The sequence below is a fragment of the Dreissena polymorpha genome, chromosome 2 (assembly GCF_020536995.1).
Source record: "Dreissena polymorpha isolate Duluth1 chromosome 2, UMN_Dpol_1.0, whole genome shotgun sequence".
Lineage (NCBI taxonomy): Eukaryota > Metazoa > Mollusca > Bivalvia > Myida > Dreissenidae > Dreissena > Dreissena polymorpha.
The window spans coordinates 88711446-88725010 of record NC_068356.1 but is presented as its reverse complement, the minus strand read 5'-3'; the positions used below and the strand labels follow the sequence as shown (position 1 = coordinate 88725010).

At 39.1% G+C, this 13565-nt stretch overlaps 1 protein-coding gene across 1 annotated transcript in view; it reads left to right on the top strand.

The window, feature by feature from the left end:
• Positions 1-13082, top strand: part of LOC127867970 (uncharacterized) — a 37166-nt gene extending 24084 nt beyond the window's left edge. Inside the window, exons 11-24 of the mRNA XM_052409502.1 lie at positions 808-854; positions 1519-1702; positions 2146-2478; positions 2622-2785; positions 3051-3294; positions 3604-3775; positions 4214-4578; positions 4916-5074; positions 7047-7181; positions 8730-8814; positions 10204-10438; positions 10988-11237; positions 11622-11765; positions 12184-13082. Of these exons, the coding sequence (XP_052265462.1) occupies positions 808-854; positions 1519-1702; positions 2146-2478; positions 2622-2785; positions 3051-3294; positions 3604-3775; positions 4214-4578; positions 4916-5074; positions 7047-7181; positions 8730-8814; positions 10204-10438; positions 10988-11237; positions 11622-11765; positions 12184-12328 (2662 nt within the window). The 3' untranslated portion in view covers positions 12329-13082. The remainder of the gene's footprint in view (positions 1-807; positions 855-1518; positions 1703-2145; positions 2479-2621; positions 2786-3050; positions 3295-3603; positions 3776-4213; positions 4579-4915; positions 5075-7046; positions 7182-8729; positions 8815-10203; positions 10439-10987; positions 11238-11621; positions 11766-12183) is intronic.
• Positions 13083-13565: the final 483 nt, after the last annotated feature.

Sequence of the window (13565 nt, the reverse complement as noted above, 5' to 3'; positions counted from 1 at the left end):
TAGACGCATATAGATGCTAATTCCATGTGATTCCCCGAGCTTAAATGTCATTTACTGTTTACATTTCATGTTTATTGTTGATGATACTTCCCCTTCAATTTACCACAAACAGATATTATGCATATAAGCCGCCGAGTTTGGTCGTAAGACATGTTTTTAAGGTTGTTTTACCGCAACAGGTGTTTATTTATTGTACATTCTTCATATTTCCGTTGAGCGTTTCAATAAATATGATTGCTAAAATTAAGCAGTTCATAGTTAGTTTAAATCTATTATTTTAGCTGATTGCATCGAAAGCCTCGGGCTTGTTAAAACGCTCTCGAGTCCGTTTCCTGTGCCTTGAACCAGTATTTGGTGTCTTAAAGGAAGATCATAAGAACGTTCCATAGTGGGGATCGAACCCTTGACCTCCCGGTCGCTAGGCGGACACCATATCCATTATACCACGGCGACCACCACGAGAGCCGGATATTTCGGTTTTATTTCCTTAGTAACGAAACATCCCGTAAAGGAGGTCCTGTATGAAGAATTGTCTGGTTAAAATATATGTTTTACCTTAAATAATCGTGTAAATCAACAGTATAAACTTAAATTAACATTTCTTCGTATTTGATCGAATTACGTAACATGGATCTGGTTACCGAAATATGTTAAAAATTCATTTGACATTATGTTCAGGATTGTTCGAGGTAACATTTGACTAGTAAATACAACTGAATTGTATTATCTGACCTTATTACTTGGACTGTTAAAATAACATACTTTACGCCGTACGAGTTATGAGACTGATATGCTTGAATATTTCAGCAATGCATATGGTACCCGATACAGCCGTTCCATTAAACTATCACAAGGTAGGGTGTTGAAATTTTCAAACTCTTCATTTTAACGACGACGTTTACAAAACCAGTAAGTTTAGCCAAACATTTTCTTTAGATAATCAAGATATACATTTTATTTGTAAAACTCTTAGAATTTGATAAGAAAAACTGTTTGAATGCTTAAAAACATTTTATATTGAAATGTGAATATAAAACTGCGCAAACTAGCGACACAATATCTCCTAGGCGTATTCAAACTCTAGTCCATAATCAATTTTATCTAATGGATCGATATAACAATGTAAAAAGACTTCCAAATAAAAAAAATTGCAATCCTCTTGTTTTCAGTGTCTTAACAACCTTATATATTCGTTAAGTTGTCGATCGAACTGGAGCTTAAATGTACAAACGTTTCATTCCATACAGTGTTAAATATTCATTTACTGTAACATTTTTAGTATATAAATATAAATTGTTCAGTGTACCACAATTTTTTTTTATCATTTGTTGTTAATATCGATTTGTAACGCGAGTTTTGTCATTAGATTCCAGTTTTTCACAATTATATTTCAGTGCAGTATGTTTAGTGCGTACAATTCTGTAAATTGGCGTATGTTCATGCCTAATCGCCGGCGGAACTTGCCTCTTACAATTTGTCTTAATCGTTCATGCATAACAAGAGAAATGCTGATTCCAGGTCCAGTCAAGAAGTGGTCAGACCAAAAGGACGTAGATTACATAGCGGCCAATCTGACCGTGTTTGTGGAAGTTGTGGACAACCTCGATAAAGATGCCAAGTATTTCATGACAATGTCTGTCCGCTTCGGAAACATTGGTGCACATAATATAACGGCGGGGTCGTGGAAAATCTACTTTTATACGTAGGTCGATACGCCGCAAACAACTTACTTCAAACAAATAACAATAACTATAAACAATTTATTTGATTGGTGTTAGCATTTTAAACGTGATATTTAAGATGTGGTCCCAAAAATTAGGACACTTCTTTTACAACAAACTTAAGGCGATGACTGGGCTTTAAACGTCGAAACCGTCAAGGTATATGATGTTCTCAAGAAAACCTTACGTAAGGATGCCCGCTTTATCATTTTACCAGCCACCTTTAAACATTTAAAGTCTGAAATCGCCTTTGTATGTGATATCTTTAGAACTTGTATTGGTAGGAGTGCTCGCTTCAAGATTTTATCAACCAACTTAACAAAAATGTTTTCGAATCTGCCTGTTTTTTTTCTAGAAATCACGTCTAACAGACATTAATGCTTAAATCAATTTGACACACTTGTTATACAATTTCGTGATTCAGTTTGTATGGCGCAAAACCGGGCGAGAAACTGACGTGTGGGATGACGGTCGGGCACGTGAACGGAATACTGTACTACTTCGAACCGACGTCAGGCGACGCGTTTCCAGGAATACCGAGCAACGGAACGCTGCGATGCGTCTACAAGAACTGGCGCTGGATCGTCAGTCGCACAGACAATATGCCCAACTGGTACGTGGCGGCCGACGGCATGAAGGCGCAGAAGTTGGCGTCCACCGTGGATGAGGCACTAACATACGTGGGTCCGTTCGACGCCCCGCAGAAGTGGAAGCGGGCCAAGGAGGATAAATACGACCCGTACACGCCCGCTGTCAGGTGTAGAGAGAAATTATGTTTTAGTCACGTTAAACCATTTAGAGACGTGATGTGTTTATGTACTTTAATAACGTTTTATGAAACATGTACAAGTTAAAAAATACGAGACAAATGTAGAAATATAACATGTTTATTTACTTCAGGTACGATGTCCTGGATCGAGGACCCTCGCAAAAGCGACCCTTCAAGATCATACCGACGCCGGTTGAGTCCACGATAGACGCGGGCAAAACGATGAAGTTCGATCCTTTAACATGGGTAGTTGTGCCGTCTTCAGAATTTCAATTTGAGAGCATATTCCTACAAGGCAAGAACATACTCGGAAAAAAATGGCTCTATTTAACAAAAAACAAAACAATTTTATGTTTTAGTTAATTAAAACACTAAAAGTCGACAGCTACCATCGCCTTTGGATCAATCACACATACTGTTTTAAATTACTTGAAATACTGTTGCATTAACATGATTTTTTTTTTTAATCCCAATCCATGCATTTTGGTCTCCGTTTAAGAAAATCTTTGCGAATATCATGCATTAAATGTGTAAATTGTCATTTCCGATTCCATTTTAAGAGTCGCAGAATATTTCCGGGTATTCCGAAACCGCTCCCTCTGGGCACATCAAGTTTGTTCAACAGAAGGTCGACAGGGGCGCGGATGCGGAGAGTTACGAGCTGGATATCAAACCGGAATCAAGGGAGGTGGTCATCAAGGCATCGACAGGCACCGGTGCGCTCCACGGCGCCCAAACTCTGATTTCTCTTTTGCAGAACAACGGCGGAACACTTCCTCGAGCTACCGTAAAAGATTATCCGAGGTAAAGAGTAATACAAGACATTGTATCAGTCTTTATTGCCATTCATCTGTACTTTCAATATATTGAACACGCTTTACGTTGCTCGTGATTGGAAACGTTCCATACCTATATATGTACTTCAAGACAAAACCATTTACATGATTGTTATCATTTCAAATATGAAATATGTATACTTGCCTTTTTATATTTTAATTAAATGTCATATTTTTGCTGTAAACTGTTTGAGCAGCCGAAACCATGGCAGTTTTAGAGTAGGTTATGTATACAAACACATCGTATAAGTGTTTGTGTTTTTTTACCGCGCCGCAGGTACAGTTACCGCGGCGTGATGTTGGACGTGGCTCGAAACTTCAAGCCGTTACCGTGGATACTGAAATTCCTGGACGTGATGTCCATGTACAAGCTGAATAAACTGCACCTGCATCTGTCAGATGACGAGGCGTGGAGAGTTGAGATAGAGGGCATACCGGAACTCACTCAGGTATTTATTTTAAGTTATAATTTCGTTTTTAGTAACGCTCATTGGGTCATTGTCGACCTGAAATGGCCCACAAGTCAACCGGGTGTGACTAGAAGCCGATTAATGTCACCCTGGGGTGACTAGAAACCGATTCATGTCACCCTGTGGTGACATGATGCCAATTCTAGTCACCCGGGGTGACTAGCATCGGCTTGAAGTCATCCCAGGGTGACAAGAATCGGCTTCTAGTCACCCCCGGATAACTTGGGGGCCATTTCAGGTCGGCAATGACCCAATGAACTTTAGTAACATTGTCTGTTTGATTTCGGTGTTCATCTTGGGGGGTTTTGTGTCGATGTTTTTCATAATTTTGCTCGCTATATACAGGTATGCGATTTAATAAATGAAACATTTTTAAATGTTGTTAGTATGCAGTAATTATGAGTCATGTCCATCCAGGTCGGTGCCAAGCGCTGTCACAGCGAATACAGGGACGATTGTGTAATCCCGCAGCTGGGTTCCGGTCCGGATACAGACACTTACGGCACTGGCTACTACAACAAGACCGAGTACCAAACCATCCTGCAGTACGCCAATGAGCGTCATATTGAAATCATACCGGAAATAGATATGCCCGCCCATTCTGCCGCTGCCATTTTTACCATGGAAACGCGCGAGGACGAAATTGAACACATGCGTTCCCATGGTAACGAAAACTTGCCGGAGTCGTGGCTTTTGTTCGACCACAAGAGCGCCAAAAACGTGCTCAGCGTACAAAGGTGGAAAAAGAACGCGATGAACCCGTGTATGAATTCTACCTACAGGTAGGGAATAATCAAGAACATACTATTACCATCATCATCGAATATATACTAGTCAGTAGAAAAAGAAGATATATTATTATGTTCTCGTCTCAGCTAGAGAAGGGTCACTTTTTATACGAAAGTCTAAAAGTAGTAGTAGTAGTAGTAGTAGTAGTAGTAGTAGTTGTTGTTGTTGTAGTAGTAGTAGTAGTAGTAGTAGTAGTAGTAGTAGTAGTAGTAGTAGTAGTAGTAGTAGTAGTAGTAGTAGCAGTTAGTAGTAGCAGTATTAGTAGTAGTAGTAGTAGTTGTTGTTGTTGTTGTTATTAAAGTTGTAGAAGTTGTTGTTGTTCAATTTCAGATTCGTAGAGAAGGTGATAGACGGACTGATAGCTCTGCACAAGGACTTCCAGCCCCTGAGCAAGTTTCATATGGGTGGGGACGAGGTTGCCCATGGGGTCTGGAACGGATCTGAGGAATGTCGAAACAACCCAAACATACCTAAATCCATCCTGTCCGAGTAGGTTTTCCGTTAGGTTAAAAAAAACCTTTTATTAGGCATTTAATTTCGACGATAAAATACACTCACTTTTTTGTATTTGAATTTATTTTTATACATAATTCTACGTTTCTTCAAAAATTAAACTATATGGCGCAATAATTTAACTTTTGTTAGTAAATGTTCTCGTTGCAAAGGCTGCAAGGCAGCGGATTCAGTTCTTGACTGCGCTTCGGCTTTGAAATAATAAAATACTTAATAATTGTTGCCATAATCACCAATAACCACAACAATACATACAATGCACATACGGCGGTCGAATCTTTTATCAAGAAAATCAACATAGAATTAATTCGTAAGGAAAATTTTAGCACTTATTTTATTATGAAAGCTGCCATTGTTAACAACTTGAATGCAGTGTAACCGATAGCAGAGCTGCATGACCCAGAAGAAACGAACACGATAGATTCAATAACAACAATAGAAACAACAACGGTATAGCCAGTCCCGGTATTTGCCTCAGCTCTCGGATCAGCGAGGTAAATATTCAGCGACGCAGTGTGAGCCTCGGTCGCAGATCAGAGACGCCAGCCCCGTGACCACCAGCCTAGACGAACACAGCTGACCTACCTTCTCGACATGGGGGGAGCGGTATATGCGACGGAACACGACGGAACAACTTCGCATTCGAAGTGAACAACAACTTCGATGGTCCATGAGCAACGCATTACGTTATATACGTGTGCGTAAAGTCGAATGTCACGTAAAATACTTTAATCGTGGTACACAAGTGACATGTGTTTTTTGAGTGGGCCTGCACCTTTTCAAATAATCTTTGTTTTAATCAAAACACTTCGATTTATGCTTTACTATGTTTGATTTGGTTTAAATAAAAGGTTAACTGTTCCTAGAAAAAAAAATGATATGTTTCAGTTCTTTAAAAGGTCGCCCAAGCTTTCAATAACCTTGTGACATGCTTGTGTCGTTAATTTGAGAATGAGTGTATAGCCGGATACTCGATCAAAGTGTTTGGACCTTAGATGTTATTCCAGTTTATTTCAGTTGACATTTAAATGGTCTATCAATATATTTACGTTTCTGATTAAATTTAAGCAGATATAGCCATTACATTATTGTTGTATCAAAGATATACTTTGTGAGTTTAGTATTTTAAATAGAGTTTTATATCATCAAATATAAAAATATTACTTGAATGGAATAAGGTGTGTGAAGCGTAATAACTTAACTTATTTACACAATTTGCAAGTTGCGAGGGCAGCGGATTCAGTTCAAGATTGTTTTGGCTTCGATTTTGACTTAACAACTTCCTGAACATGTGTTGACACAAACACAAATCACCAGCACAGTATTTATTTGTACATATAGCGGTCGAATCTTTAATTAAGAAAATCAACATAGATTGCTTCATGTCCATTCATAATACATAACATACCTTGTAGCTCACAGTGCCTGTTTATGATGTCATCATGTGACGCATATTTTACCGTTTTGCCTGTTTACTTGTAATGAATAATCATCCAAATTGTACCATTACAAATATCTATTTATGGACAACAGCATTTGCTTGTATTATACTATCACCCAAGTTTATCATCCACATGCGCATATCTCTGAGCAACAATGTTTGCGTCGCTTCATAATTTATGGACTTGGAAAGCGTCGTTTTAAATAGCAGAATTAATATAAATGAACAGTTCAGTTTAGTGCGTCTTTAATCCACAAAATTACGCTAATACAGAAGTATGATAAAACGTTATACATGTACTAAATTTTTAATGTCTGTTATGGATATTCTTAAAATATAACTATTAGCTATAATATAATAATATTATTAAACACTAAATATCTGAAAAACAGTGGAACATTATCAGTAAATCATTATGTATGATTATTTAATGCCTACTTTTATCGTGAACTTATATATAGCCTTTATTAATTATTGTCACGATCTCAGCGCATGTGCGTATTTCAGTACTGGGCAGCTTCAGCGCGTGTTCATGCGGAGAGTTTCGGACATCGTCGCCCAAAAGAATCTCGATCTGGCCGTCTGGGAGGACGGCGTGTATGCAGACGACAAACCGAACCCTATCGCGGACTACAAATCCAAGTAAGTGCGCAATGTCGCGGTGGTGTAGTGGATGAGGTGTCCGCCTAGCGATCGAGAGTTCGTGGGTTCGCTCCCCACTCGGGGAACATTCTCATTATCTCCTCCATAGACACCTAGCACTGGTTCTTCCCAGCAAACGGACTCGATAATGTCCCTCTGCCTATAATGCTCTAAAGGGCGCTTGGTAGTATAGATAGATAGATAGATAGATAGATAGATAGATAGATAGATAGATAGATAGATAGATAGATAGATGTAGCAACACAAACTTTGTCATTTGTTACAGAACCCAGGGTGCAGGATCACGTGACATTCTTGGGTTCCCTATTAAACGTTAATGAATGTAAACACACCTGTAAGTGCTAGATAGATAAGATAGATAAGATAGATAGATAGATAGATAGATAGATAGATGGATAGATGGATGGATGGATGGATGGATGGATGGATGGATGGATGGATGGATGGATGGATGGATGGATGGATGGATGGATGGATGGATGGATGGATGGATGGATGGATGGATGGATGGATGGATGGATGGATGGATGGATGGATGGATGGATGATGGATGGATGATGGATGGATGGATGGATTGGATGGATGGATGGATGGATGGATGGATGGATGGATGGATGGATGGATGGATGGATGGATGGATGGATGGATGGATGATGGATGGATGGATGGATGGATGGATGGAGGATGGATGGATGGATGGATGGATGGATGGATGGATGGATGGATGGATGATGGATAGATAGATAGATAGATAGATAGATAGATAGATAGATAGATAGATAGATAGATAGATAGATAGATAGATAGATAGATAGATAGATAGATAGATGTAGCAACACAAACTTTGTCATTTGTTACAGAACCCAGGGTGCAGGATTTTTTATACAATTTTTCTTAAGAATTTCAACAAGTTCATAAAAGACAGATTGTTATGCTGCGTACGGCAATGTGAAATACACCAGAATTACTTTATTTAATAAGCCTGTAATCTTGTTCAAACATTCCATGTATATTGCACGAAGATGCTTCACGTAACGTGAAATTTTGTCACCGATTTCAGACGTATTCAATGATTTAATCTTATCACTTAAGATATCGACAAACACTGCAAGAAAAACTGTCTTTTTTGCACTTATGATTTTTGCAAATTTATTTCAAAAACTTGAGATCTTGCAAAAATTAAGTTCTTAACGGTGTGTTTACATTCTGTCCAGCCCGTGTGTAAATCCCTGAAAACCCCGTTGATTTTACACCCTTAAACCGCACGTCTAATTTATTAACGTGTGTGTGAATCATATTTTATTTACAGGTCATCTCCGAGAGCTCACGACTCCTTTATGCACTAATCTCTGTTTCTTAACAAGTCCTGTTAGCCTTATACACGTGCCACTTAAGAACAGTAAAATAAGGATGGAAACTTTATTAACACAATACATTGGCGAATGGTGAACAGATCGATAGCATGCATGAAGAAGCGCGTCTGACCCTAAAGGGCCATTTTTTCGAAGATTCGTTTTACATTTACAGAAATGTGTTCGTCTATCCGTGGAATAACAGATGGGGTACCAATTTCGCCATTCGAACGGCGGAATTCGCAGATGCCGGGTATAAGGTTCGTGAAATCGTATATGCGATAATGCCAAAAAAATAAGGTTCTTTATTACAATAAAAATGTGGAAAATATTGTAGTATATGTAGTATAGGTGGGATAAACGGGGTTTTTTTTGTTTACTTTTTATTGCACAAAAGTTATTTCCACATAAATTAAAAATGATGTTCAATCATAAAAATCCATCGAATCCCTTTATGACATATCCGTCTTTTCATGTTAAACAAAAATGTAAATTAAGAAACACGACCAAAAAAATCCTCCTGGTTTTTTAAAATTTAGTGTCAGGGATGCACCAAAAAGTAGAGTCGATTGGGTCACTAGAAACATTCAACTTTTTAAGGCTTGATTAGGTTTAAATGAGATGCTGAATTCGCCAATGCTTTTATCGGATTTTAATACTATTAGAACAATGTGGACATTTAAAGATGTCGCTTGAAGGCACACGCAAACGCACACTGTTTCGGATAAAATGTTAGTTACAACGGACTGAATTCGCCGGGTGTGAAATTTTAAATAATTTAATTGTTTTACAAGCAAGAATGATTTTTGTTACCATATTATCAATTCAACAATGCAACTGTGTTAGGATCATAGGAGTAAATATTCAACGGATTAAAGGTTGTGTTTACGTAATTGTGTTTTCTGTGAAGAACCAATTCTAACGTTTAGGTTGATCAACATTTTGAGACAAGATTTTTTAAAGAGAAAATATGTAGCCTTACATTATTACACAATAAAGTTGTGCATGTGCGAGTTTTAACGTCCTTGGTAAAAAAAATAGCAAAAGCAATGCCCCTTTTACAACTTAGACACTGTGTTTGTCTGCCAAAATTGCGAAAATAAGGCGCTCATTATGGGGGTGGCGAAAATTGATATCTATTGTAATAGGTTGATCGGGGCTGAAACATCTTATTTGATTGAAACTAGAGAGTGGTTGATACACTTCTCACCTAGGCGACCGAGGTGGAAACCCCGTTCCCAAAAGCATATCTTCGGTAAAAACACAAATGGCTGTTAATTGCAGCTACAATTCAAAATTCGTCCCAACTTTCGTCAGTCAAATAGATAATTTAGTAAGAATGATGGGACACACTCTGAATCCACACCAAATGCAGCCTCCGGCGCGGAAAGACATCATAAACTTTGAAAAACACACAAAGCTTGCGATTGGTCAATAAAAGCGTACCTTACTAAGTATACTAAGTAAGTTTACTCAGTTAAGTACTGCAAATATCATGCGTAATAGTTACTCTAATAATGTTCACGAGTGCAAGGTCAATGGTGTCGAGCTATATGTTTGGCATCGGCGGGTATTCGTCACTACTGTGCAAAGTTCTAGTTAAAACCGGTAATAAACCTGCATTCGTCAGTTCTATTATATTTACGCAGGTAATCTTACCCCTGGCCACGCACCTGTACTTCGATCAGCCGCAGGAGCCAGATCCGGAATCCCGCGGGCTCTACTGGGCCACGCGCTTCACAGACACACGGAAGGTGTTCGGTCTAATGCCGGACGACATCTTTGCTAACCTGGGACCGGACCGGATGGGGAACCCCGTTACCCTGGAAAAGATCTGTGGTTCCAACACGTGCCCGCAACCAAAAAAGACCGAGAATATTATTGGTTTGTATGCCTTGGTAAATAACAAAATATTCCCGGATGTAAATAATGTGCGCAGTCGCGAGATCACGAATTTGGGGTTTAACTGTTGTACATGTAACGAATTTGGGTTTAAACTGTAGTACATGTAAAATAAAATGCTAATGATATTAAATGCTGTTAAATTATAATTGAACTTTTCTTCATTTGAGGTTTATTAAACACACTTAAATTAAAGCAATATAGACTCGCATCATTCTCTGATAAAACAATTTGCAGCTTTACAATACAGCTTGACACATGGTTCCCCCGCCACCACCCCCTCCCCCGCAACCAATCCAACATGTTGCCAAGACACGCCCTGTTCTAGAGGCGAACCTTTTTAATATCGGTCGTGAAGCACAAAAACTGCACTCCATTATGACGTCTCAACCGAAAGACGAGTTAGTAGGTTATGGTGTTTCAGGAGATCGAACATGCGATCCCACAAAGGTGAAACCTGCGTTATTACTTGACAAACAACTTCCACGTTCAAGTGATGATATCAAGCTATTTTGTTTATTACTTAAACAGGTATGCAGGCGTGCATGTGGGCGGAGGTGATGCGCACGGAAGGTCAGTTCCACGAGATGGCGTTTCCGCGCGTTCTCGCCCTGGCGGAACGCGCCTGGCACCGGGCCGACTGGGAGACGATGATGTCACCGCCACGTGACGCAGCGCGCGACAAAGAGTGGGAGGTTTTTGCGGACGCTCTCGGTTACGCGGAGCTACCCAGGCTCGAGCAGAAGGGCGTAATGTACCTGGTTGAACCACCAGGAGCGAAGTAGGTGGCCCGTGGGTTGCTATTTTAGAGTCACGTCTTACAAAGTTGTGTTCAGTCAATAAAAGTATTGCTGGACGACAGAAGTCCGCAAAGGTAACCAAATCGCGATATCCATAAACAGAAATGACTCAAATTTTGAAATTATTTTAGAATTCACAGATCTGAGATAATAAGAATCACCCTAAATGTACTTTATTTTGTATCATCCACAAATACAATTATTCAATGCTTTAAAAACTGTTAAAATGTATGTAACACATCCGTTAGTTAGCACGTCAGGTCGATTAGCTAGTGAGGGACCCTTTCTTCTTAGGAGCCCGATCCATCAGGAGGCCCCAAATAGGATCTTTCCCTCTAATGTACTCTACACTGTTTCTGTTACAGGATCGAGAGTGACGGTACACTAAAGGCGAACGCGCGCTACCCGGGTCACGTGATCGAAGTCATGGACGAGAAAAGTCAAAAGTGGGTGGAGTTCAAAGAGCGGAAGCTGGCCCACGGTCAATATACGTTCCACTTCCGGGTCAGGTGAGTTAAGTTCCAACCATCCTTTTTTGCTGTAATAATTTGTCGGTTATAGGTAAATAAATTAATTGTCGAGGAACAATCACGTGTACCCTTAGAAGGACATACAGAGCCGATATCTGTGTTTTTATATTAGACATATAAATGTGACTGATAGCTTTACGATTTCTTAATAGTCATTGAACGTAGTCATGAAAGAGGTTTCCGCTCTATATTAAATTCGCAAATTTAGATTCCAGGAGATATTTTTTACGAAATTGTTTCAATACTTTTCACTCATAAATGTGTTCGTATAATGTATTAGTAAGTTTTTATTTCAAGAAATGAGTTTTACGAATTGTTTAAAACAGCTTTCTCTGCTAAATTTGAATTCATAAGATTACCGGTAAAACGTACATTTAACTTACGTTGTGTTTGCCAGGACCCCAGGGGACGGGCGCGTTTCTCGCACAGTGGAGCTGAAAGCAACGATTAAAGCGCCCGGCAGTTCCGCGCAAGAAATCCGCAGTTCCAAATTCCCGATGTTATTTGTGTGTCTGTGGTGTATGTCGCGTGCTCTCGTCTAACGGCAACTTTGTGTGGGTTTGAGTGTGTCGTGGAAGTAACTGCTCAAATGATATCGCCCATTGCATGGTAGTCCATTGAAAATAAGTGCATATATCCAGGAAAGAAGTGATCAGTCTTCCAATCCGGAAATTATCTAAACTATTTTAATACAAAGTACGACTAAATGTCATACCAATTATCTGACAATTATTGTATTATTGTTACAGTGTTTAATTTTTAAACTTTAAATTAACTTTTTTTAATGCCATGTGTATGTGATTTCTTTTTATTAACCGCACGTTTCGTTTTCATATACATTTAGAATATGTACACATGCACTCGTATAATGCGTTTTCTATTAAGTGATCGTGTGTTTTTATCCTCTTGATGTATTATTCTCCTGGGTTATCCTCGATGGTCTGTTATGGTCCACCGTAAGTGCGGATGTTGCTTTAAGGATCATTCTCATTATCTTAGTTTAAAAACAACATGCTAGTCCCGGAAAGAGATCCAAGACAATTTATTGCGAGACGCAGATGATCGTGAATCTACGCAGATGATCGTGAATCTAGGTGAATCTTCGTGAATCTTGTGACATTGTGATTAGCCTTGACCTTACGGAAAAAATATTTAGCCAGCTAACAAACTGGACATTTATTTCAGTTTAAAGCATCAACAAAATTTCTTTGAAACTCTATGAGGCTGATTTGTGTTCGTGTTATTATGTATTTATAGTGATATTACCATGGAGGTAAAAAAGAACATGCTTCACTTTTATCGTGTTTATTGCATTGTATTGAATACGGGACATACATGTTATCCCTTTAAAGAAAAGCCCCTACAACACAGTTGTACAAAGATTTGTGCAGTCCGGCCAGGAGCTACCCTTTGTACTCAGGGGACCACTCAACCTTGCGTGACTTTATAACGGACAGGGTAGCTCCTGAGCAGTGTGTGTGTGGCATAAGACCCAATTTTGCATGTCGCGACTCGTTAAGTCTACGTGTTTATGCGTAAATGGAACTAATATCTATATGTATAGCTTTGTTAAGCAACTGTCAAGCCTCCAAGTGGCCTTTTTTAACAAACTCGGCGCTTTTTTCTTGATTTGGGGAAAGCGCCTGTCCTTCCATCAAGGGGGAAACATTAACGACAAATATAAAAAATGGGAAGAAATTGCTTTGGAAAGTATTTGAATGTTGCAAAACGTCGAATTTTTGGCAGAGAAAACAGGCTTAAGAAATTAAGTAATTCTGA